Here is a 23726-nt window from a genome sequence, read left to right as displayed (position 1 = left end):
TTTCTGCTTTATATTTATATTGTTTGTTAAAATAAACTATAAGCAATGCAATACATAAAAAATGTATACAAATTTTTTATTTTCTAAAATATTTATAGACTTAGAATATTGATTTTGATATAAAAATGTTACAAAATAAATGTTTTAGAAGATGAGCACAGACAACATTGGATAGAAAATGTCTGGTGTGCAAGGCATTACTATACAGTGCTTGTATGTTTTATTTTGGAAGTACCAGACAACATCAGACAACATCAGACAGCAGAGCTCAGCACAATAGATTGGAACACAAGTGTTAATAATTTGAAAATTCTGTACACTAACTTGTTCTACTGGAGAGAGAAACATTTTCACTGTTGACCCCATGAGCAGTGGTATAAATCTGGAAGCTGTAGAGTTCTCCAGGCATCAGCTCGCCAATCAATACCGTCAGTTTGCGATTTATGCCTTCTGTTGCTTGATCACCGGGTATTTCTTTGGATTTCTATTGGTAGATAAGAAACAAAACATCGACTACAGTATTTTCAAAACTATAAGCATTTGAAAGTTTATATCTGGAGCAGGTTGAGATGGGTGTTCATGTCAGATTATCTTTTATGGTAAATAAAGTAGAACAGATATCAACAGTTAAACCAAACTTCAAGTGCCATTGTCACTACTAGTGTTAACAGTTTATGTAGTTTATCCACTATAAAAAAAGATTTTATTGCCACTTGATGCACTTGTGTTACTAACTGCTGTATACTTAATCAATGAGTACTAGCAATAATGGTGGTGTGGTAGTATTACTGCCTAGTACCACAACTATCACTAACTGCACCAATATAGCAGAGCAAGTCAAGAAGTACTAGTTCAACTCTAATAGCAGCACAAAGGTAATATCTAGCACTTCCCACCACTGGTCACAAAATTCCTTCCTTACACAATTACAACATTTGATACTTGAGATTTACTGTCTCACAAATTTAATTTTGATTTTGATTTGTTATCATAATGTACACAAAATTGGATCTGAACATACAGTTCATTAAAGCAAGATTCAACTATACTACAGATTTACTTTCTTAATTTTATCCTTTGCACATTTTATCTACTTTTCCTCCTTTTTGAGATCTATAAATAATGAATAAAGTACTAATTAGCAACACAAAATCTAACAATTTTAAAGAATGTAATAATACACCACAATTGTACCTTTCTTTCTGGTGTACGTTCATTCCACCACACAATTGTGTACATGTCGATCCTGCCCTCTGGTCTTGGCCACTCAAAGGTGATATTCTGTGAGTCAAGATGGTGTTCAATACCCCTCACAGGATTAGGAGCTGCAAAACAAAATGTTCGTAAATACCTTGCTAGAACTGAATCTTATAACCAATCAATTCCTACTTACTGTATGTATAATATTAATATTTATTAACACTTTCGCGCTCTCGGCGCTCAAAAAAAAACAATACCCCAGATGCTTTCGGCACTTTGCGCGCCTACGCGGTAAGACCGAAAAAGTGTACACTCTTTTGACTGTCCTGACAATAATTGAAGGCGCACGTATTTAAATTTGGTATCACTGTGTTCGCAATGAAATTGTCTATAAGAGCATACCTATAAAATGCCGCCCAAGCATAAGGAGTATCAACACCAAATAAAAAACTATGCAGATCACTCGCCGAGAGCGCCAAACAGCAACAAAATGTTTCCACTCTCTTAATGGTTGCGAAGCCTACCGTTGTCCTACATCGCTAATTTTGGTATCATTGGAATCGCAATAAAATTCTCTACACGGACATATGCATATGAATGTTTAATATAGGTAATTACCCACCCGCAAGAGTGTGTGAAGTGGAGAGTAGTTAGCCGCGAGCGCACTGGCGAAAACACAGGGGGAAAATCATGCTTGGAAAGTTTATACGTTTCCTGACCCTACTTTTCTATGTACGTATTTCTTTTTTATACCAATGTGTTCGCAATAAAATTTTCTATAAGATGAACTGTATAACATTTGTACAAAGCATGTGTAAGAGAAGCGCCAAATATAGAACCACGTCGCTCAGTATGCGTTCGCGGCAGAAACGAACGCATTGTTTTCGTTCGTTTGATGTTTGTCATGTTTATACTTGTTGAAACATTTTATAATTTGTATGACAGTGATCGCAGTAAAATTCCCTACACAGACATATACATAACACATACAAATATTTCCCACGTGTTGGATATATCAACGGCTAAAGGGAACCCACTGCCACACGCTCGCCACACCCCCAAACATACTTTGTGTATTTTTTTTTTACTCATAGAAGTTTATGTGATATAATATTCATTCTGGTACCATAAAATTCGCAAATAAATTCTCTATAAAACAAAAGTATCCCCATCCATTTCGGTTAAAAAATGGAATTTATAGAAATATTTTTTCGATGGACGAGAAAAGTAGCAGTTATGCGGAATCGTAAGAAAAAACGGCGACGAGTTATCTCTAATCTAAAGCGCGAAAGTGTTAATATTAACACACACACACACACATAAGGTACAAAGGTTTGTGTCAGTAAAAATTTTGGTGATTAATTGGTACAATTTTGCCAAGCCCATAATACGCACTTTCATGAAAATGTTAAAGCTAACACAAAATTTGCAGTGAATTAAAATTTACAAGGTGAACAGAGAATCTTAAACAAAGACACAAAACTAGTTACCGAGGTACAAAACGTGAAGTTTAAATAACTTGAGTTAACATAATTACTGTAAACATTATTAATAGGGTAAAGTGGTGATAATGAGAAATTATATGGATGGAGTTATATTTCTAGATAGTAAAAAACTATGCGAGTCACTCTATTAAAAGCTCCTGTATTGTCATTTCATGCTGCACAAGACTTGTAGATGCACCTAAATCTTGTATGTATGCTGTCAATAATAGTATGCTGTCAAAATAATGTACCTGATAGAATTCTACTCTAGTCACAACATTTTTTCACATTTAGATTCATACAATTTATATTCTCAGATTAAAAAAAAATTGTTCAGTGTAATGAAATGTGTCCTTTTTCCTGTTAGATTCCTGCCAGGAATAGATATCCTGCCTGAAGATTGCTGAAAGGGTTTCTCAATACTGGGTCACATCAGCTGCAGGAGTTCTCTTTGAACTACTAGGACCACAGCCAGAACCTGGCTCCCCCCTCATAGAAGTGCAGAAGTGGTGGAGGCTAAAACCTCTCAGTACAGTAGTTTCAAAGCATCATACAACAAAGTGTACTAGAAAGATGGGACATTGGCTCTCATCCTGTAACTACATTTAGGTAATTACACTTAGGTAATTACCTGATCCTTGTGATCTGTACTCAAGCATGCCATGTCTTGTACCTGTTCCTTGTGATTCCTGCAATTGTCTTGACTATCTACCTACTTTATATTTTCAGAAGTCACGTTAGAATGTGAAGATAAGCATACTTGAATATTTCAATACTTACGAACAGTTTGTTCAACTTCTTGGGGTGTAAAACTTTCTACATGATGTGAGACAGATCGAACCTGGATTACGTAACGTTCACCAGGTTGTAAGTTGTCAACAATAGCTAGAGTTCTGTTAATGGCTGGCAGATCGGTCCAAGCTGATATCTCAACAGTTCGATATCTGAGGATTATGATGAAATAAAAAATAAAACATTATTTTAAATGTAGTGTAAGTACAGTACTGTAGTGTATTTTATATCTGATCTTTTGTTTACAAGGTAAAAGAATTATCAGGAGAAAGGACTAAGCCATTAAGACTATATAGCACTTGGATGGGATGAGGATAAGGATGTGAGATTAGACAGAGGGAAGGAATGTTTCCCAGTCACTTATACTGGATGGTAGAACAACAGTCTTGCTTCTAACAGGTCAGCGTTCAATTGCTGACCTTCCAAGTGATTAGGCACCATTCCTTCCCTCTCTCTCCTGATAACTTCCTTACCTTGTAAACAAAAATCAGATATTTAAAAACTAAATATTGTAAGTGGTCGCTTATCCAAATTCCACTAAACCAGATATTTGGGTTATCTGACCATATATTTTTCTGGCAAAACTTCACCATATCTTGATAGCAATCCTGATAACCAGAGGATTGGCCAGACAGTGTAGACTGGTATAGCTTCTAAATCAAGTTCAGATAAGTTTCTGCCAAATTTCACTGTATCCGGATATAAAATTTAATATTACGTTTGCTAATCAACGAACTGTGCAATTTGCATCGAGTCAATGTCAGAGAAATCAAAGTATAAATTTAATGAGGGCTACTTTAATTTATATACTGAATTTACAGTGCTTTAATTATTACATTAATAGTTCCTGTAAAATAGAGTTTTTTAAAGATCAATAAAACTCACCTGACAATGTAATGTGTAAAGAGTGATTCTATAGGTGCACGCCATGCCAAGCTCACGGTGGTATTTGTGGTGTCTATTATTGTCAGGTTACGTACAGAATTTGGATCTGAAATGTTATACAGTACTCATTAGATGTATTACTATATTATATTAAACAATAATAACAGTACTGGGTATAATGCATATACAGTACAGTATTGTAATTACAGATGCATCTGTCTGGAAATTAATTTGAGAAAACTTGAGAAACAAAGTAATAAAAGTATGTTTGGTACTGTTCTAATGATAGTCCAAATTTAGACATACAGTATTCATTACCCTACAATAATACTGTACTATAATTGATAAAACTGCAGTTGATGATGTTAACTTACACACTGCTTGGAAGTATACGTGAGGCTCACTCCAAAGACCATGTGATATTGCATACACCTTAATTTCATAACCAGCACCAGGAAATAAGTCCTCCAAAAGCACATGAGCATCAACTGTTTGACGAGTTACTGATTCAGCTGCAAAGTAAAAATATATAATAATTAAAATTTATAATTATTTTAATAAACAAACAACAAAATGCCATGCATCTACTGTACTAACTCTATACCTTGTCAAAAGATATTCCGAGTTTACAGGAAAAGCACTTTTATGAGCAAGTCTCTTTTCTGTAAGCGAGGGCTTGAAAGGTCTTTGAGTTTATGTGAAATTTTCTTTCTAGGGGTCACTCAAGCTGAGTGCTATTGTTTAGTGCTCCTTAATGCAGTGGCATCATTACCCAGCAGGGAGCATCTGGAAAGTTGGCAGCAGTGGTGCTGCTACCAGAATGTCGGCCCCCATGACTCTATGGTATCCTTCTTACCAACACTATGGAAACTTACCTCCATGATCAGTCAAGTGAGAAATCTCAAATAATCTCGAGATCAACATTTTTCCTGATAATAAAGGTTAGCACAGTTTTATTATTTTACATAGAACTCACAAACAACGAAAATTGGATCAAAAGACACAGCTGAGCAATGACAAGCTAGGCCTAAAAATATTGTTGAACAATGACAAATTAGATCAAGATTAACAATGACAAGCTGATATAACTAATACTTTTCCAGCAAAATGACGATGATAATAATATATTTTGTTCTATTTGTATCTATAGCTGCCTTGTATGGGCCAATAGGCCTTCTGCAGTTACATTTATTCTTATGTTTTTATGTTCTTAAATAATATTCTTCTCTTCTTATATACAACATTATGACTTGTACCAGAGTTTCAAAATCTTTATTCACTATCTTACAAAACTGCCATCTAGACTAGCAGAGCTCAACCACCATACAATACAGTACAATAAATGTTGTAAATTTTGCTTTCAATGTATCTAGTCTTCCATGTTAACTTGACAGAAGTTAAAATAAAATAAAGTATCTCAGGTTAATTTTTTTATTTTTTGTAAATTCAACCATATTGCATTTAACAATAAAATCTGCAAATATATCATCAGCCTAAACAAAAAAATCATTCTCTGCTTACCTGTATCATTCCGAACATACACAACAGCATATTTTTCCTGCCTGGAGGTCACATCACTTTTCCACGAGATGTTGAGTCCACGAGGTATTGGTTGTAATTCTTCAATAATGGGAGATGCTGGTTCTGTTTGTGTGCAGATTAAACAATAATTTTATACATAATTTCAAATATCAGAGTAATATCAATTTATATTAAACACAGAGTAAAGTGTACTGTATCTTATATTTTACTATGAAATTCAAATTAATGCCCCAAATCATCTATGAGAAACTTACTAGTGATAATATATATTTGCGAGGCAGGATCACTCTCGATGGCATTTGAGAGAGCAGCAACAGAGATGGAATAATTTCTGCCTGGATAGAGTTCCTCTACAGTGTGTGCTTCTGTCACTATCCTGGTGCGGGAATCACCATTGTATGTTTCCACCTCTTGATACACTACCTGTTCATAATGCATGTATACAAAATTAGTAACTCAACACAGCTATAAAAATCCTACGTATTTTCCAACTTTTTAAAATATTGTATTTATCATAACATGGCCACGAGAAAAACATTTCTGCAATCAGACCAGTATCTAGAACAGAAAAAAAAACATTGCACCATAATTTACTTTGGTATTTTTCTACAACCCACTTTGTGGTGAGATGAACTTTCTCTCACTGAGGACTTTTTTTTTATAAAATTATTATACTCTATCCATTCTCTTTTACTATCTCCACATTTCTCCCATTCTTTACATTTCCTTATTTTTTATATTTTTACCCTCCTTTTATGATAACTTTGTAGAAACTAAAATTCTTTTCAGCCTATTTATAGCCCTGACACCTTTCTCATAGCAGAATCCCACTATGGGTAGCCACATCAGAAATTTCTTCACATGGTTCTATCATCACATAATCTTTCACTAACAGTAGAGTCGGGTTCATTCTCGACTCACAATTGGGAATTCCAATTGTGACCCACCTTGTAGCGGTCCTGGGTGGAGGCTGCATCTGGGGCCCATGACAACTTCACCTCTCGTGTGTCTTCACCCTCTATGGCTGCCAGCTCCAGAACACCCAGTGGCCCTAGGGAAATACTCCATTGTCAAATATGAAGTGCAAAGTCGTTTTAAATTTAACTGGCTTCCAATAAATATACTCTACATGCTCACTTATATCTGTGTATGTGTGGATCAAGCTCCAGGTCCTTTGCCCTCAGTGCATGTGTGTTATTACCTATTTGATGATTACCTATTTATGTAGTGGCAGTTGAGTTATATGTATCTTGAGATCCATCTGCTTCATTCAGTTTACTGAATAAAAATATTTTTAAAATTTCCATTATGAATATAGGATCACAAAATTTATTTGCTCTCAAAATAAATAGCAATAATATAACAATATTAATCTATATATATGTCAATTAATACAGTACCATTACTATTATTATTATTGTTATTATTATTTATATGAATACTCTTGTAACTCATATCAGACTCCATAAGCCTCACTGGAACATCAGGGACACAATACATCATGGTGGTAAGCAGACACAAAACAGCTAAACAATGAAAACTTTGGCAGTAATGTAATGCTTCCAATACTCCACACTTTACCCTGGAAAGGGTAAAGTGTGGAGCACTTTATGGAAGTCTTAAGCTTCATGTGTCACTCGAAGAAAAATATTGAGACAGGTAGAAAGAGAGAGCGGCAGCTTGAAAAGGGACAAGCAGAAAGATCCAGGAGCTATTCGACAGAGAAGGAATGGGAAAGTATAAATAGAAAAAATAGGCACGAGGAATGAAGTAGAAGGCCGGAATGAAGTAGAAAGCCGGTATAAATAAAATAGAGGTAGGAGACATTAAGAGAGGATGAGGTTCTATGATTACTAACTTGTGGTAACATTGCCAGTGGTGGGCCAGGAAGCGACATTTCCAGACACCGTCTTGATGAGGACAGTGTAGGTTCGTCCAGGTTCGAGGTTGGTATCGAAGGTAGCCTCCCTCGGCTCCTCGGCATTGATAATGAGAGGAGACTGCTTCTTCACCCCCAGACTCAGCTGGTATCTGTCAAACTCCCTGCAACACACCATAACATATTCCTTATTCTACTGATCATTACACTTTATTACACTGATAAACTAACTAATGAACTACCTGTAGCTAGCATAAACTTCCTGCAACTACACCCATGAACTGTGACCACACCCATTAACTACTTGTGACTACATCCATGAACTACCTGTAACTACACCCATAAACTACCTGTAACTACACCCATAAACTACATGTAACTACATCCATAAACTACATGTAACTACACCCATAAACTACCTGTAACTACACTCATAAACTCATATTATTACACCCATAGTTTATGGGTGTAACTATACCCATAAACTACCTGTAACTACACCCATAAACTACCTGTAACTACACCCATAAACTACCTGTAACTACACCCATAAACTACCTGTAACTACACCTATAAACTACCTGTAACTACACCCATAAACTACCTGTAACTACACCCATAAACTACCTGTAACTACACCCATAAACTACCTGTAACTACACCCATAAACTACCTGTAACTACACCCATAAACTACCTGTAACTACATCCATAAACTACCTGTAACTACACCCATAAACTACCAATAACTACACCCATAACTACTCTACCTTGTGAAAGTTAACATATACCTGATTTAACTATTTATTTAAATAAATAAATGCATAGAAAAATGTTACAACTTGTTCATGTACAAATATCTTTTATGCAAATGTTAAATAGTTTAACTAGGTCCACTGGCCCTAGTTGGATTAACAAATACTAATAAATAACATACAGTATATAAAACATTATTAACAGTTCAAATTATATGAAAATCCTAGTTAAAAACTTTATTTCTGCTTTGCCATAACTAAAAGAGTTTACAAAAAAAAATGACTGGCCAGTAAATATAAAATATAATGAAGAACAAGAAAAGCAAAATCAAAACTTAATAATAACAATCACTGCTAAGTATCGCAGATATTTCCAGAATGTTACAAAAACCTATTTCCTGAGGCGGTATAGCAGCTGTGCGCTACAGACATCTAATTTGCGGTAGACTACAGTTTAGTCTACATGTCCGCGGGGAGAGAGCGGGGCGGCGGACGGTGGAGCAACTCACACACATATTTCCCCACCGTCACACAACACAACAAATTGACCTATACTTCTTAGATCCTCTAGAGAAACATGTAAGAAACATGAAACAGCCAAGGCTGGTGACCCGACCCTCCTTCACCCTAAATGTTCCTTGACTTAAACACTTCCTCCCACTGATCACCATTGGCTTCATTCATTGATAAAGATTAAGCCACTGAAGAGATGGCACGGGCATGAATAGCCCGTAATCCATTGGCTTAGTTAGCTCAGGTAGTTTGGGTAAAGCCCTTAAGATTAGACAGTGGTTAAGTCTTGGGAAGGGCGGGTGTGCGACACCACCACAGCCAACACCACCATGTTGTTAGAGAAGACAATGTGGACTATTATATAAATGTTCTCGAGTGAAAGATGTGGTTGGGTAGAGATAATTGATGTTCCAGTTTGTGCCTCGAGCAACTCACGGTAATTGGAAATAAACGGGTTGCAAGCTTTATTCTCCTCAAGCTGCAGGGTTGATATGTTGGTCTCGTGAATCATGCTCGCAGTCTCCATTCCCGCATTACACATATATATTTATATGTTGTTTGATGGCAAAGTGAAGTTCTAGCCGCACTCTGCCACCGTTGTTATCACAGCCATCAAGAACATTATGGAGGCTCACCTGGAGGGTGTGCACGCGCGCACACAGGCTACACGCCCTCATATATATTTCACAATGTTTGCTTGGTTTATTGCAGGTTTAATTATATTTCCCTACTAAACGGGAACTGTAGATACTTTTTACAAATGGACTAATCCATTACTGATTAATATCTGATGCCTTTATTTGTATTTCCTAGTATTAGAACCGTACTATTGTCTATCCTAGGTTGCTTCCCTCAATGTTTTGTCCAGAAGAATAAGGCTGTATAGCTTTCTCAAGCCTTTACTTAGTGGTACATTTGCCAGTATAACTGTTAACTGCTGTAAGTTGTTCATTGATGTATATGGTGAGGAAGAACGGTCTGTGAGCACAGCGCCGGGTGCGATATTCCCACCGTATATTATTATTATAATACATTAATGATGAGAAGACAACACCAACACGACACAAATGGATGGATATATATATATATATATATATATATATATATATATATATATATATATATATATATATATATATATATATATATATATATATATATATATATATATTAAAAGTGTGATAGGTAGGTAGCCCGCCCAAGTGTGGCGGGCGAAGGTAATATGGTCGCAGGTGGACGCGGGCTCCGCCATTATTGTTGTGACGGTCAGTCGGGTCAGCCGGGTCGAGCTCCGGAACAGGTTGGTACAATGTCATGTCTAGCTTAATGTGTCTCTGGCCTAACTTTAGGCATACGCTGTTGCTTATCGTTATACACGGTGCTTAAAACTGGAATTGTTTATTGTTAAGACTACTTACTTGTTGTTAAACTTTTGTTTATTGTTATATACTTTGTATATGTTATTGTCATATATTATTGTTATTGTTATATATATATATATATATATATATATATATATATATATATATATATATATATATATATATATATATATAATATACAGGCATACACAATTATAGATGAAGGAAGCCTGCCATCTCAAGATAGCCATAAGCTGTGGTACCTGTAAGGTGTGGCTTCTTGTGTACTTGTAAATGTCTTCACAAGAGTGATTACATTCGCTACACAGCACCAACACTTGACAGCACCAGACAAAACAGTGGCCAGAGGTGTGTTGTATTAAGCATTAACCCTCGGCTCTTCATCGACGACCGGTGTTTAACCTGTAGACTATCTCTCCCACACCAGCATTTGTTGGCGCGCTTTCTGCCTTGGCCGCTGAGCACACTTTCACTACTCCCTCTCACCGCTATCTCCCCCCCATTGCTCCCCACCGTCCACCCGTCTCCTGGTCCTTCCGTCCACCCCCGACCAGGGACCCCCCTCCAACTACCTCTCTCCAATACCTGCAGATTCCTCTATTGTCATTACCGTCAGCACTCGTGTGCACGCTCTCTCACACGCGCGCACTCTTGCACTCACACACACTCAAACTAACACTAACAAATACATACATTGCCTAAGGGTAGTTACAGGTTGTTACCTGTTACGGTGTCGTCTTAGGACAATAAGCAATGACCTAAGTGTAGTTACGGGATGAGAGCTATGCTCGTGGTGTCCCGTCTTCCAAGCACTCTTTGTCGTATAACGCTTTGAAACTACTAACGGTTTTGGCCTCCACCACCACATCACTTAGCTTGTTCCAACAGTCACCACTCTGCACAAGAAAAACGTGAAATGTAAATTATTTACGTATTATTTATGTGTACTCACCTATTTGTGCTTGCGGGGGTTGAGCTCTGGCTCTTTGGTCCCGCCTCTCAACTGTCAATCAACTGGTGTACAGGTTCCTGAGCCTACTGGGCTCTATCATATCTACACTTGAAACTGTGTATGGAGTCAGCCTCCACCACATCACTGCCTAATGCATTCCACCTGTTAACTACTCTGACACTGAAAAAGTTCTTAATGATATCTCCATGGATCATTTGCGTACTCAATTTCCACCAGTGTTCCCTAGTGTGTGTGTGTGCCCCCCCCCCCCTTGTGTTAAATAAACTATTATTTACCCTATAAATTCTTGTATGTAGAAGAGAATCCTGTATGCAGTGAACACGTCTCCCTTAACTCTTCTGTCTTCCAGCTACGTGAGGTTTAGTTCCCGTAATCTCTCCTCGTAGGTCATACCCCTCAGCACGGGTACTAGTCTGGTGGTAGTGTGTGTATATACTGATAGTATGTGAATATAGTGAGAGCGTGTCAAGGAGAATGTGTTGTGGTGTGCGTGTGTTAAGACAGGCTGCTCACTCTGGCCTTCCCCTGGTAGTGGTCACTGTAGAGTAGAGGGCTCCATCACTGCTGGCTGTGACGGTACATGACTACCATACACTACGCCCACACACCGGTGCTGCCACCAGTCCCACCCCGCCAAGGTCACAACCTCAACCGTACCTGCACCAGCCCTGCTCCCGCCCTGCGCCCGCCCTGCGCCCGCCCTGCGCCCGCCCTGCGCCAGCCTTACCTAGCAGTCCTTGCCGCAGACCCACAAGTACTCCTGCCCTGTGCCAAAATCCTGGAAGCCACCTCCAGCCTCACCTTTAAGATCTTATTCGACAAAGAATTCGAAAGTTAGAAAAGTTAAATTATAAGAGTGTAGAAGGTGGGTAGTAGACGGGACATAGTGCTACACCTGACTTTGTGGTAGTCAGTGTTAGGTAAGCAGCGTTAAGCAAGCACCCGCACACTCGAGGACACTCTTCTTACATTCCTTTCTGTCGTCTATGTCTTAAGTTTCCTCTTGTACCTTTTGAAAAAGTTTTATTTTGAGCCTTAAAAGTTTTGGGTTTTGTGGATGAGCTGTGTACCGGTGTACGTGTACCAGAAGCGGTACAGCAGTTTATTATTATTATTATTATTATTATTATTTTCTACCACAGACGTGGCCACACATTTACAATGCTAACCAGCATATATACATTTTCTTCTGTCCTCCATGGACAGGGTTAGAGAAGTGTTAAACATATAGTTCAAGGGTTTATTGAACACTCAACCACAGAAGGTGATTCGGTGCTTTTAAAATGCTAAGCTAACCGGTACAGCAGTGTTGGGGATGATTTCTTACTTTAGAGTCCTCAAGCACAGCTGTTGTTGTTATAGATTCAGCTACTCGGAACAAGTTCCAAGTAGCACGGGCTATGGTGAGCCCGTAACTTACCTGGTGCTCAAGCACAGCTATGTACCGTTGTATATGGTGTAACCTCTACACCTCAAGGTACAGTCAGGTTTTAGGAAACTTGTTGGCACTCAACTGTTGACATTCCTGTGCAGTACTCATATGTTACATGTACTCATATGTGTGCACAATGTTACACTCATCCGCTCCCGTTACCGCCTCGTGAATATCGTTAACAATCATCTACTTGTAGGAACCCATTCCCCCACAACCTGTAAGGAACTAAGGACTGAATCCAAGGGAAGCCCGCTTATTAACCCAGCACATTATATGTATATTACATCGGTCGTGGTCAATATATATAAATATTGTATTGGTCATGTACATGTGTTGATCACTGGGCCTTCTGAAGTTTGCTTCAGAAGGTTCATATGTAAAAAACAAAAACAAAGTTAAAACATGAACTTTATATGTTTATGTTTGTGAAGAAGAACATTGTTCATTGTTCTTCACCACACCTCATTCCTGCTTCTATATCCAGCACTCACTTGTAATAATATTCATCCTTCTCACTATGTATTTATTAATATATATATATATAATATATATATATATATATATATATATATATATATATATATATATATATATATTATATATATTCTATAATATATATTATATATTATATATATTCAGTTGCATATAGTCCTGGGGACCATTCAGGCTTGTTCGCATATATATATATATATATATAATATATATATATATATATATATATATATATATATATATATATATATATATATATATATATATATATATATATATATAGGGTTACTAATATTAGGCCTAAGTCATGGCTAATCTTCACTCATCATTTCATCATTATACTCGTGACAATTCCAGTAAAACAAAACGCAAACTTTTTTAATAGTTCTTTTTTGTCTAAGCTAGGTTGATGGATAGTGTGTGTGTGGGGGGGGGGGGTAAAGACAATCTCAGAGGTGGCGCCCACACAACACTTGCCCTCACTCTCAGGTGACTCCTCTTGCCCCACCACCACACTAATCTCCCCCAACCATCAGTGGCTGCCACTGGCCCTGACTCAGGACGAGCAGGTTTACAGCGGCACCAACCACAAAGAAGAAGATTACGAAGAACTCCCAAGAAACACAAGGTCGAGTGTGTGGGGGACTCCCAGATCCTGGTGGGAGGACGGGACGACTGTTTGACTCATCCTTCCCGCACCTCCCACCTCCCTCCTTCATTATCCACCTCACTATTCCCTCTCCGTTAACCTCACCTATATTTCACAACACTCGCCTCGGTCCACCTATCAGCAGCAACTCGGTTACAGCTTTACTGCGTAGTTAGCAGAAGAGGAGCATTCCGAACGTGTATTGTACGTGTAGTGTACAAGGCGGTGGGCAGTAGAGGGCCTTCGACCAAACACTGCTGCCCTCCACCACACCGTTTCACTTGAGGTAAACCTACCATAATGTGGCTGACTTTCACCCCGGGGAGCTGCTACACGCGCGAGGCTGGACTCGTTCTCCCCCTGCCAGGGACGCCACTGCTCTAAGGTGTAAGAGCTTCCAAAGCTGACCTTCCCATACGGAACAGTCTCGTGAAAAATGGTTCCCGGCTCAACACCAGCACATCAATCATACACATGTGTCCCAGGGCTTGTTAGGGGCATGTGTAACCTAACGAGAAAAGCACGAACCCAAACATCCCACCTAACCTAGACCACGAGGACGGTGGTGGTGATGGTGGTGACGAGGGGCAACAACAGTGGTGAAGTCAACAACAAGGAGAGTGGTGAAGCGCCTCACCGTCCACCAAGGACAAGCGACCCTTACCATCATAATTATAAAACAAGAGCTGGGAAAGGAGGAGGTCGCTGTACAAGAACCACAAGTGGACCCGCGATATACGAGCGGAAAATGTGGAGAGAAAAAGAGTGTTTTCGCATTTACTGTTGCAATCCGTTGTAGGCGAGCGGGAGACCGTGAAGGTCTTGGGCGGCGTGTTTGGCGGGAAGGTGGACCGTAGGGAGGCAGTTACAGCCCCGCTCCTGTGCCCGGTAAGTATTCTACGGGCTCACCATAGCCCGTGCTACTTGGAACTTTTTGTTCCCAGTAGCTGAATCTATACCAACCACCCATAGGGAGGGAGAGCACACCTCCCTCAACACCTGTAGATGATACTGGTCCTCACAGACGGTGAGTGAACAAATTAGAAAGACTACCTGACGGGCACTAAACAAAGGACTAGTCAAAGGAGGGAAGAAGATCTTAAGAAGGTACAGCATTAGCAAGCGCAAGTGGGGTGTTTGAGAAGATAATGGACATCATTTATAAATGTAAACAAGAAGCTTTCATAATGATATAGAGTGCGTATGTGAGGCCATTATCAGTGTGCCGCACCCACATGAAACTCGCCCACCTCACGAGGCACAAACACAAGCTTAAGAAAGCACACAGTGGTGTCACTGGACTTGTACCAGAAGCGAAAGGCTTGACCTAACAGGACAGGCTAAGGGATCTCTGTCTACAAATCATAGAAGAGAAAGAAATGAAACCTATTGACACAAGATGCTGAGGGAATAAATATTTCAGACAATAATGGGGAGAAGATAGAACAAGACGACATGGGAGGCCGCCCAATACACAAGTGGTCGCGACAATGTCAACAAACTGGTGTACCGTACGAGCGCTCCGCAAGTGGAATATGTTAAAAAAGGAACTTCTTGAGGCTATCATACACACCTTTTTTAGAAGAACAAAAAACACGACAGGGATCGGCCAGAGACGAAAAATCCTCGCTAGTTCTCATACGCCCACAGTCAGTGATGGGTAAGCAAGCAGCACTTCACCTCCACACCCCATCACCCTATGCAAGGGTCACACCGTGTGCGTCACCACCACCACGCACGCCACCTGTAGCAGGATGATCACCACCTTCCACCTTACCAAAGGCCGTGACCGTGCTGGGTGTCGTGACGCCAGGTACTGTGTCGCAACACACGCACGCGCACTTTGAGAAAGAGGGAATCATTCAGAAGACTTCACTACCTACGTAAACAAATCCTAGAATACGCTGCACTGGAATGGAACAGGCACTTGTGAAGCACTAGAAAACTGAAGTGTCCAGGGATCTGCTATGAGAACGCCGCCAGAAGTAAGAGTTCGATAATAATAATAATTTGGCTATGTTAAGCTGCTGGCATAGTGAGAGTGAGAGGGAGAAGCTTGGTAGCTATGGGAGAGTTGAAGTCTCCCACTCAGACTCCACCTTTTGCTTGTATTAACATACTTGCGTAGATTGGCAGTTATGCGGCTATATAAAAGGCTGCAGAGTTTATAATCAAGACCTACTTATGTGATATTAAGATACTTATCTTGCATCATGGTTTGTCATAAAGAGGAATGTAATCACTTAGTGCTAGCAAACTTTGGATTATGAGAATGGTCACTCCCGTGTTCTTGTAGATAAAGTAATTGCAAAGGTGTATGTGTGTCGTACCTGTAGGTCAAAGGCTCTAATGACTGGTCAATAATATAATGCTGGAGATAATGACCCAGTTGCTGGTGGCAGAGTCTACACAAGGAGTGCTCAAGGGGGTACTCCCCCCCCCATACATCCTGGTGGCGGTCTACGGGCTCACCATAGCCCGTGCTACTTGGAACTTTTTGTTCCAAGTAGCGAATCTTAAACAAGAACATCCTGGTGGCGGTAACACAATCTCTTCCACACAATTACTTATCCATGTTTGCTGACCACACTAACTAATGAGGCAAATCACAACTGAGTAGACCTGCAAAACATTACAAGATGAACTAGGCAATCTCCAGAGATGGTCGGAGAACTGGCTATTAGACTTAAACCCTGACAAATGCAAGGTTATGATGACAGGAGTTGGAACCAGAAGACCTCAAAGAAAGACTTGGGGATGGACAAAACTCGAGATGTAATATCATCAGCAGCATAACGACGGCAGCATGTGTTCATATGCACATATGCTGTACATATGAGAGCCCAGCTCTCTATTCATCCTTTGTGAGACCTGTTATTGAGTATGCTGCCCCGGCATGGAACCCCAAGCTAAACAAACAATACAAAACTAGAAGAGATAACAAAATGTGCAACAAGGCTCGTTTCTGAGCTATGTAGGAAGACTGACGGAACTAAACCTCACTACACTGAAAGAAAGAAGGAATAGGGCAGACATGATAACGACATTCAAGATACTGTCGATACCCGCGTCACCCACGCTGCTAAGTGTATCAACCAAAGGTCACACACTAATGTTAGTGACATAAATAATGAGGGTAACAATAACAGGTGAGAGCAATCCACTAGACAAGCCAGTAAGTATTATTATCACCCGCCGCACCAAGCTGGGAAGACTATGGAGCACCACACACACGGCAACACCTGCCTATATCCATCCATGTTTCGCTTGGGGGTCACTGTACACTAGGGACACAGTAAACTTGTGAGTACCACAGTAAACCTACCAGCACCACAGTAAACCTACCAGCAGCACAGTAAACCTACCAGCACCACATGAGTGCAAGTGACAATGCAGGTTTACCGTTGACATAAACAAGTGAGACGTTAACTGTAGTGACAAACACAAGTGTTAAGTGTTGACAAGCACAACACTGGCCTCTCACCACCCAGCACTTGTCACTGTGAACCATACCATGAGGAGCGGACCGTGTGGTGAGACACGTTGGAACAAAGAGCATCTCTTACACTAAGTGAAGAAAGGCTTGGTAATCACAGGCATAATTGCTATTGTTCTATTTCCCTCTTCCTTGTTCCTGGTGTACATTGTGGCATGTTTATCTTTGTCGTCAATACTCTTATATAAATGTAAATGGAATGTTTTCATGGAAGGATCGTGTAGTTCACTGTCTGCAGAAGGTGGTCACCTGATAAGGATGAAGTCTGCTGCATGCTACAGAAGGACCTAGATACTCTGCAGGAATCGGTGGACAAATGGCTGCTGGAATTAAATTACCAAGGATTATACATGAGCACTGGGAGAGGAAGGAGGAGAGCAGGTGAGTGCAACAGTTCAAGAGAGGCAGCTCCACCAGTCAACAAAGACAAACAGGCGTCTGGGAATGTATTTAACACCAGCCTTATCACCACCAGAATAACATTTGATGTGTATGCAAGACTAGTAAACAAAAGGAGAGCTTGCAAGTACCTCCTTACCTTGAGGTTACCTTCAGGTGTTTCTGGGTCTTAGCGTCCCCGCGGCCCGGTCCTCGACCAGGCCTCCTAGTTGCTGGACTGGTCAACCAGGCTCTTAGAGGCGGCTGCTCGCAGCCTGACGTATAAATCACAGCCTGGTTGATCAGGTAACCTTTGGTATTCCTCAACAATATCCCTCACAATATTAGTATATTAGACCAGTTTTAACAGTATGCAGCTCCAGCATAGAAACCATACCTACAGAAGCACAAGACAATATTGAGAGTCCAAAACTCTGCTCCGCTACACAAAGGTAAGTCAACTGGTCCCAGAGATGAGAGGCAGGAGAGACATAGTCACAACGCACATATGACCATCTTCAGTGTCCAGACAGTGAAGAAGTGAAATTAAGGAGTTAAGTAGTTCAGCCAGACTTTCGTAACCTGAGACTTGTGTGTTCCAGTCGACTGAAGGATGAGAAGCGGAACATAATAACTCTTTCAAGCCAAACATGTAGCTATGTGAGTATATATAGGGAGCCGAGCGGACAGCACACTGGACTTGTGATCCTGTGGTCCTGGGTTCGATCCCAGGCGCCGGCGAGAAACAATGGGCAAAGTTTTTTTTCACCCTATGCCCATGTTACCTAGCAGTAAAATAGGTACCTGGGTGTTAGTCAGCTGTCACGGGCTGCTTCCTGGGGGTGGAGACCTGGTCGAAGACCGGGCCGCGGGGACACTAAAGCCCCGAAATCATCTCAAAGATAACGTCAAGATAAGATGGTAAGTGAAGGTGCACATGTTAACACTGCCGTCCATAGTGGCAGCCAGCCTCTACCCCAGACCCGCCACGTAGGACAACAAGGCCAGACACTTACCCTTTGCCCTTGGGAGCCTCCCAGCGGACGGTGAAGGAGTTTGAGGTGAGGGTCTTGGCGTCGAAGGTGATGTTCCTCGGGGAGAGAGGGATGGTGCGGTACTGTGCCGTGGTGGGCACAGAGATCTGCTCCTGGCTCACCGTCTCCACCGTGATGTTGTACGCCCGACCTCAACACACAACCACAACAGTATTATACACCATCCTCACAAAGTCACAATTAGCAAGAAAAGGACCGTTTAGGCCAAGTAAATACATTTGTGAAAGTGGCACTTGGAATATCAAACATATGAAGTTCATGGACACTAATGAATACTGTTGAAACATACCTCTCTTACATCATTATATATACCTGTATATATATATAATATAGGCAAGAAAGAAGTGTAAATATTGGAGAGGGTTGTAGTCAAGAGCAGTGTTCCCAACCAGGGGTGAGGTCCATGGGACTAATTCTGTATATTGTGCCCCCCCCCCTACACCCACAGGTGAGAACGTGATATAGGAGGGTCCACAGGTGAGAACGTCATATTAGGGGGGTCCACAGGTGAGAACGTCATATTAGGGGGATCCACAGGTGAGAACGTCATATTAGGGGGGTCCACAGGTGAGAACGTCATATTAGGGGGATCCACAGGTGAGAACGTCATATTAGGGGGGTCCACAGGTGAGAACGTCATATTAGGGGGGTCCACAGGTGAGAACGTCATATTAGGGGGGTCCACAGGTGAGAACGTCATATTAGGGGGATCCACAGGTGAGAACGTCATATTAGGGGGGGTCCACAGGTGAGAACGTCATATTAGGGGGGTCCACAGGTGAGAACGTCATATTAGGGGGATCCACAGGTGAGAACGTCATATTAGGGGGGTCCACAGGTGAGAACGTCATATTAGGGGGATCCACAGGTTGTAACGCGGGTTTCCTTTCTCTCTCTTTACTTCACTTCCTTCTACTCCCTCTACCCGTATTCTTACTTTTTATTCTCTACCAAGGGACTCCAAAACTTTTACCAAAGCCAACTCCACGCCACGTGGTCCTAAGACGATTGACCGACTTAGGATTCTACACCCAGTATGACGTGACCTAGGCTTTGAACAAAACTCTAGAGTCGCCTCTACGCTGCCACCACCAGACCAGTAACACAAGAGCAGTGATCGAGGTCTGGATCGATCACGCAATTAATCAACCTAGGGGCTTGATCCCCACTATAAACGATGACCTTGAGTGTGGAATAAATTACACGGTAATGATAATTCCGATTCGATGTTAGAATCGGCGCCCAATCCAACTTTACCTCGTGTGGACCACGTGACCAGGACAAGTATACACATAACCAAATGGAAACAATAAAAATGCAAATTATTAACTTAATTTATTAAAAGAAAAACTAAAACAAAAATCTAAATATGTTCACTCCCTGTCACTTTAACACTCCCTACTTGACCTGAATGGCAAATGAGACTATTTCTATACATAACCATAGCAACTATACCTCTATGTTTTACCAGCTAAAGATGTTGGGCTGGTCTCGGGGAGAGGTAAGATGTTTGACCTCTCCCAGCTGCTTCCGTGACCACACTGATCTCTCCCTTGTCTGGTCTACCCCAGACAGAGCATTGTATCCTTCCGCCTAGTCAGTCAAAGTTCTACCAAGTTACTAGCAAGGTTTAAGTTATAACAATTAAACTCTGTTGTACTTAATTGATCCAGACTGGTTGAATTATTTTACTGAAATTAAATTACACAAGCCTCTAACGGCAGAGCTGTTCCCGATCACAAAAATGGTTATTAAAACTGAGAAATAGTAGACCTGTCAACCCTGATGACCTATGACCGCCGGTCACTCCGCCTTACAAGTTAGATCTGATTCGTGACGTCACTGATGGTGACTTAAACTCAATAATTAGAATACTCTTGATGTTGTACCCAGTACTATTATACAATACAATTTTAATACAAAATGAATAAAGGCTAATTTCTCTAAATTACTGAATACTATAGGATGATTCATTATACGCAGCTATGAACAAAGCGTCGGTTATTTCCACCGCGAATTCCCCTGGGGGTCAGGTCACCATGCGGGCTCAGTTTCCCATTCTCTTTTGTCGATAAACCACTCTGGATAATTCTTACAACCAGCCTAGTTTGTTACAAGGTGAGAACGTCATATTAGGGGGATCCACAGGTGAGAACGTCATATTAGGGGGGTCCACAGGTGAGAACGTCATATTAGGGGGATCCACAGGTGAGAACGTCATATTAGGGGGGTCCACAGGTGAGAACGTCATATTAGGGGGATCCACAGGTGAGAACGTCATATTAGGGGGGTCCACAGGTGAGAACGTGGTTGACAAATGGGGGGGAGATAAAAGGTTTGAAAGGCGTGAGGTAGAGGGAGGCAGATAGTGGTGGAGAGGGAACACACACACTGAGGGTGGAGAGGGACGAGGCGAGGGTAACTTACCGGGCACAAGGTCGAGGAAGGCGGCCTGGGCGGGTCCTGGCGGCTCGCCCACCTTCGGCACTTTCAGCACGCTCTCGGCCGCGTCGCTCGGCTCAATGCTCACCTACACCCATACACACCAAACTATATTAACATACACAAACTGCAGAAACAAGTTAACTCAACAAATATATATACAAAACAGTGTTGCTGCTCCTGGAGACATTTGAAATTCCCTCATTTTCAGAGAGCTTGCCTTGGGTGTGTATTAGTGTGTGTACTGTGTGTGTGGCGGCAGTAGAGCAGTGTAACGGTGCCAGGAGCGAACACTATTCAGAAACATGTGTCCAGTTTTTGTGTGTGTTGGGTGTTGGAGCGGGTGTCCTTGCCGCCCTCCGTCTCTCCCTCATGTCTCTTCCCACCTCACACACCTCACACATAACTTTTATTCACCACATAATGTGAACTGCCAGGATACAAACTCGTAGGTCGTAAACTCGCACTGTGTGAACTCACAGGAGGTAAACTCACAGGATGTGAACTCGTAGGACGGAAACTGATGGGAAGTCTAACCCAGAGTTAATCTGGTACTGAACCTTGATCATCTCTCAATTATATTAAGTCACAGACACACACCACCCTAAACACTCATACCACATCATGTACACACAAATTACGTGAAGTAAACGTACTCGAATCACGTCATAGTTGCTCATAGATCACGTGATGGACAACTGCTCATACATCACGTGATGGACAACTGCTCATAGATCACGTGATGGACAACTACTCATAGATCACGTGATGGACAACTGCTCATAGATCACGTGATGGACAACTGCTCATAGATCAAGTGATGGACAACTGCTCATAGATCACGTGATGGACAACTGCTCATAGATCAAGTGATGGACAACTGCTCATAGATCACGTGATGGACAACTGCTCATAGATCAAGTGATGGACAACTACTCATAGATCACGTGATGGACAACTGCTCATAGATCAAGTGATGGACAACTGCTCATAGATCACGTGATGGACAACTGCTCATAGATCAAGTGATGGACAACTGCTCATAGATCACGTGATGGACAACTGCTCATAGATCAAGTGATGGACAACTGCTCATACATCACGTGATGGACAACTGCTCATAGATCAAGTGATGGACAACTACTCATAGATCACGTGATGGACAACTGCTCATAGATCAAGTGATGGACAACTGCTCATAGATCACGTGATGGACAACTACTCATAGATCAAGTGATGGACAACTGCTCATAGATCAAGTGATGGACAACTGCTCATAGATCAAGTGATGGACAACTGCTCATAGATCACGTGATGGACAACTGCTCATAGATCAAGTGATGGACAACTGCTCATAGATCAAGTGATGGACAACTGCTCATAGATCAAGTGATGGACAACTGCTCATAGATCACGTGATGGACAACTGCTCATAGATCAAGTGATGGACAACTGCTCATAGATCACGTGATGGACAACTGCTCATAGATCAAGTGATGGACAAGCACTTTCCTTTAAATCCACAATAAATTTCGGACACAATAACTTGCATATTACTAAGACAAGATGAGAAGTGAGACGGTGTGTACTCGAGGCCGGCCCATCGTCCCATTACCTTCTGCTGAAGAAACTGCTGACAAGAATGTGTCGACAGCTGCTACGTGCAGCACGTGACATGTGCGTCACGTGCTCAGCTGCTAAGGTATGTACGAACAGCTCACCATACAGTGGTGACCCAACAGTAACGAGAGGTTTGAGAGGTCCGGTGGCTATATCTGATCATACAGGCTGTGGTTCATACGTCAGGCTGCGAGCAACCGCCTCCAACAGCCTGGTTGACCAGTGCAGCAACCAGGAGGCCTGGTCGAGGACCGGGAAGCGAGGATATTGAGCTCCACAATCGTGGCAAGGTGGTGTGAGGAGCCAGGAGTGTGGGCGGTCACACGCGTGAAGAGTGTGTAGGTGTGTTGCTCCCTGGGGCGCCCCGGACACCCCAACACCCTCCCACACCGTCCCTGGCCTGCCTCCACACCAAGCCTGTACACCCTTCACCGTCCTGCCTCCACACCAAGCCTGTACACCCCTCACCGTCCTGCCTCCACACCAAGCCTGTACACCCCTCACCGTCCTGCCTCCACACCAAGCCTGTACACCCCTCACCGTCCTGCCTCCACGCCAAGCCTGTACACCCCTCACCGGCCTGCCTCCACACCAAGCCTGTACACCCCTCACCGGCCTGCCTCCACACCAAGCCTGTACACCCCTCACCGGCCTGCCTCCACACCAAGCCTGTACACCCCTCACCGTCTTGCCTCCACACCAAGCCTGTACACCCCTCACCGTCCTGCCTCCACGCCAAGCCTCCAGCTCCGAAC

General features: G+C 41.7%; 1 protein-coding gene and 1 long non-coding RNA gene across 4 annotated transcripts in view; one reads left to right on the top strand and one right to left on the bottom strand.

The window, feature by feature from the left end:
• Nucleotides 1-23726, bottom strand: part of Ptp10D (Protein tyrosine phosphatase 10D) — a 91957-nt gene that overhangs the window by 19324 nt on the left and 48907 nt on the right. For all 3 annotated transcript variants that reach the window (XR_006771411.2, XM_045726762.2, XM_045726763.2), the window contains exons 5-15: nucleotides 21337-21439; nucleotides 18871-19039; nucleotides 7762-7946; nucleotides 6851-6954; nucleotides 6158-6326; nucleotides 5883-6005; nucleotides 4736-4873; nucleotides 4362-4467; nucleotides 3465-3628; nucleotides 1195-1325; nucleotides 325-484 (exon numbers count right to left, since the gene is read on the bottom strand). Coding sequence is in view for 2 of the 3 variants with exons in the window: in XM_045726762.2 (XP_045582718.2) it covers nucleotides 325-484; nucleotides 1195-1325; nucleotides 3465-3628; nucleotides 4362-4467; nucleotides 4736-4873; nucleotides 5883-6005; nucleotides 6158-6326; nucleotides 6851-6954; nucleotides 7762-7946; nucleotides 18871-19039; nucleotides 21337-21439 (1552 nt within the window). In the remaining variant the exon portion in view is untranslated. The remainder of the gene's footprint in view (nucleotides 1-324; nucleotides 485-1194; nucleotides 1326-3464; nucleotides 3629-4361; nucleotides 4468-4735; nucleotides 4874-5882; nucleotides 6006-6157; nucleotides 6327-6850; nucleotides 6955-7761; nucleotides 7947-18870; nucleotides 19040-21336; nucleotides 21440-23726) is intronic.
• The window catches only part of LOC138359025 (uncharacterized), a 64714-nt gene continuing 51248 nt past the window's right edge, over nucleotides 10261-23726 (top strand). Inside the window, exon 1 of the long non-coding RNA XR_011225734.1 lies at nucleotides 10261-10349. This is a non-coding gene — a long non-coding RNA (uncharacterized lncRNA). The remainder of the gene's footprint in view (nucleotides 10350-23726) is intronic.

The sequence above is a fragment of the Procambarus clarkii genome, chromosome 88 (genome assembly GCF_040958095.1).
Source record: "Procambarus clarkii isolate CNS0578487 chromosome 88, FALCON_Pclarkii_2.0, whole genome shotgun sequence".
In the NCBI taxonomy this organism is placed as follows: Eukaryota; Metazoa; Arthropoda; class Malacostraca; order Decapoda; family Cambaridae; genus Procambarus; species Procambarus clarkii.
Note: the sequence above shows the minus strand (reverse complement) of the source record. Positions and strands in the feature narration are given on the sequence as shown.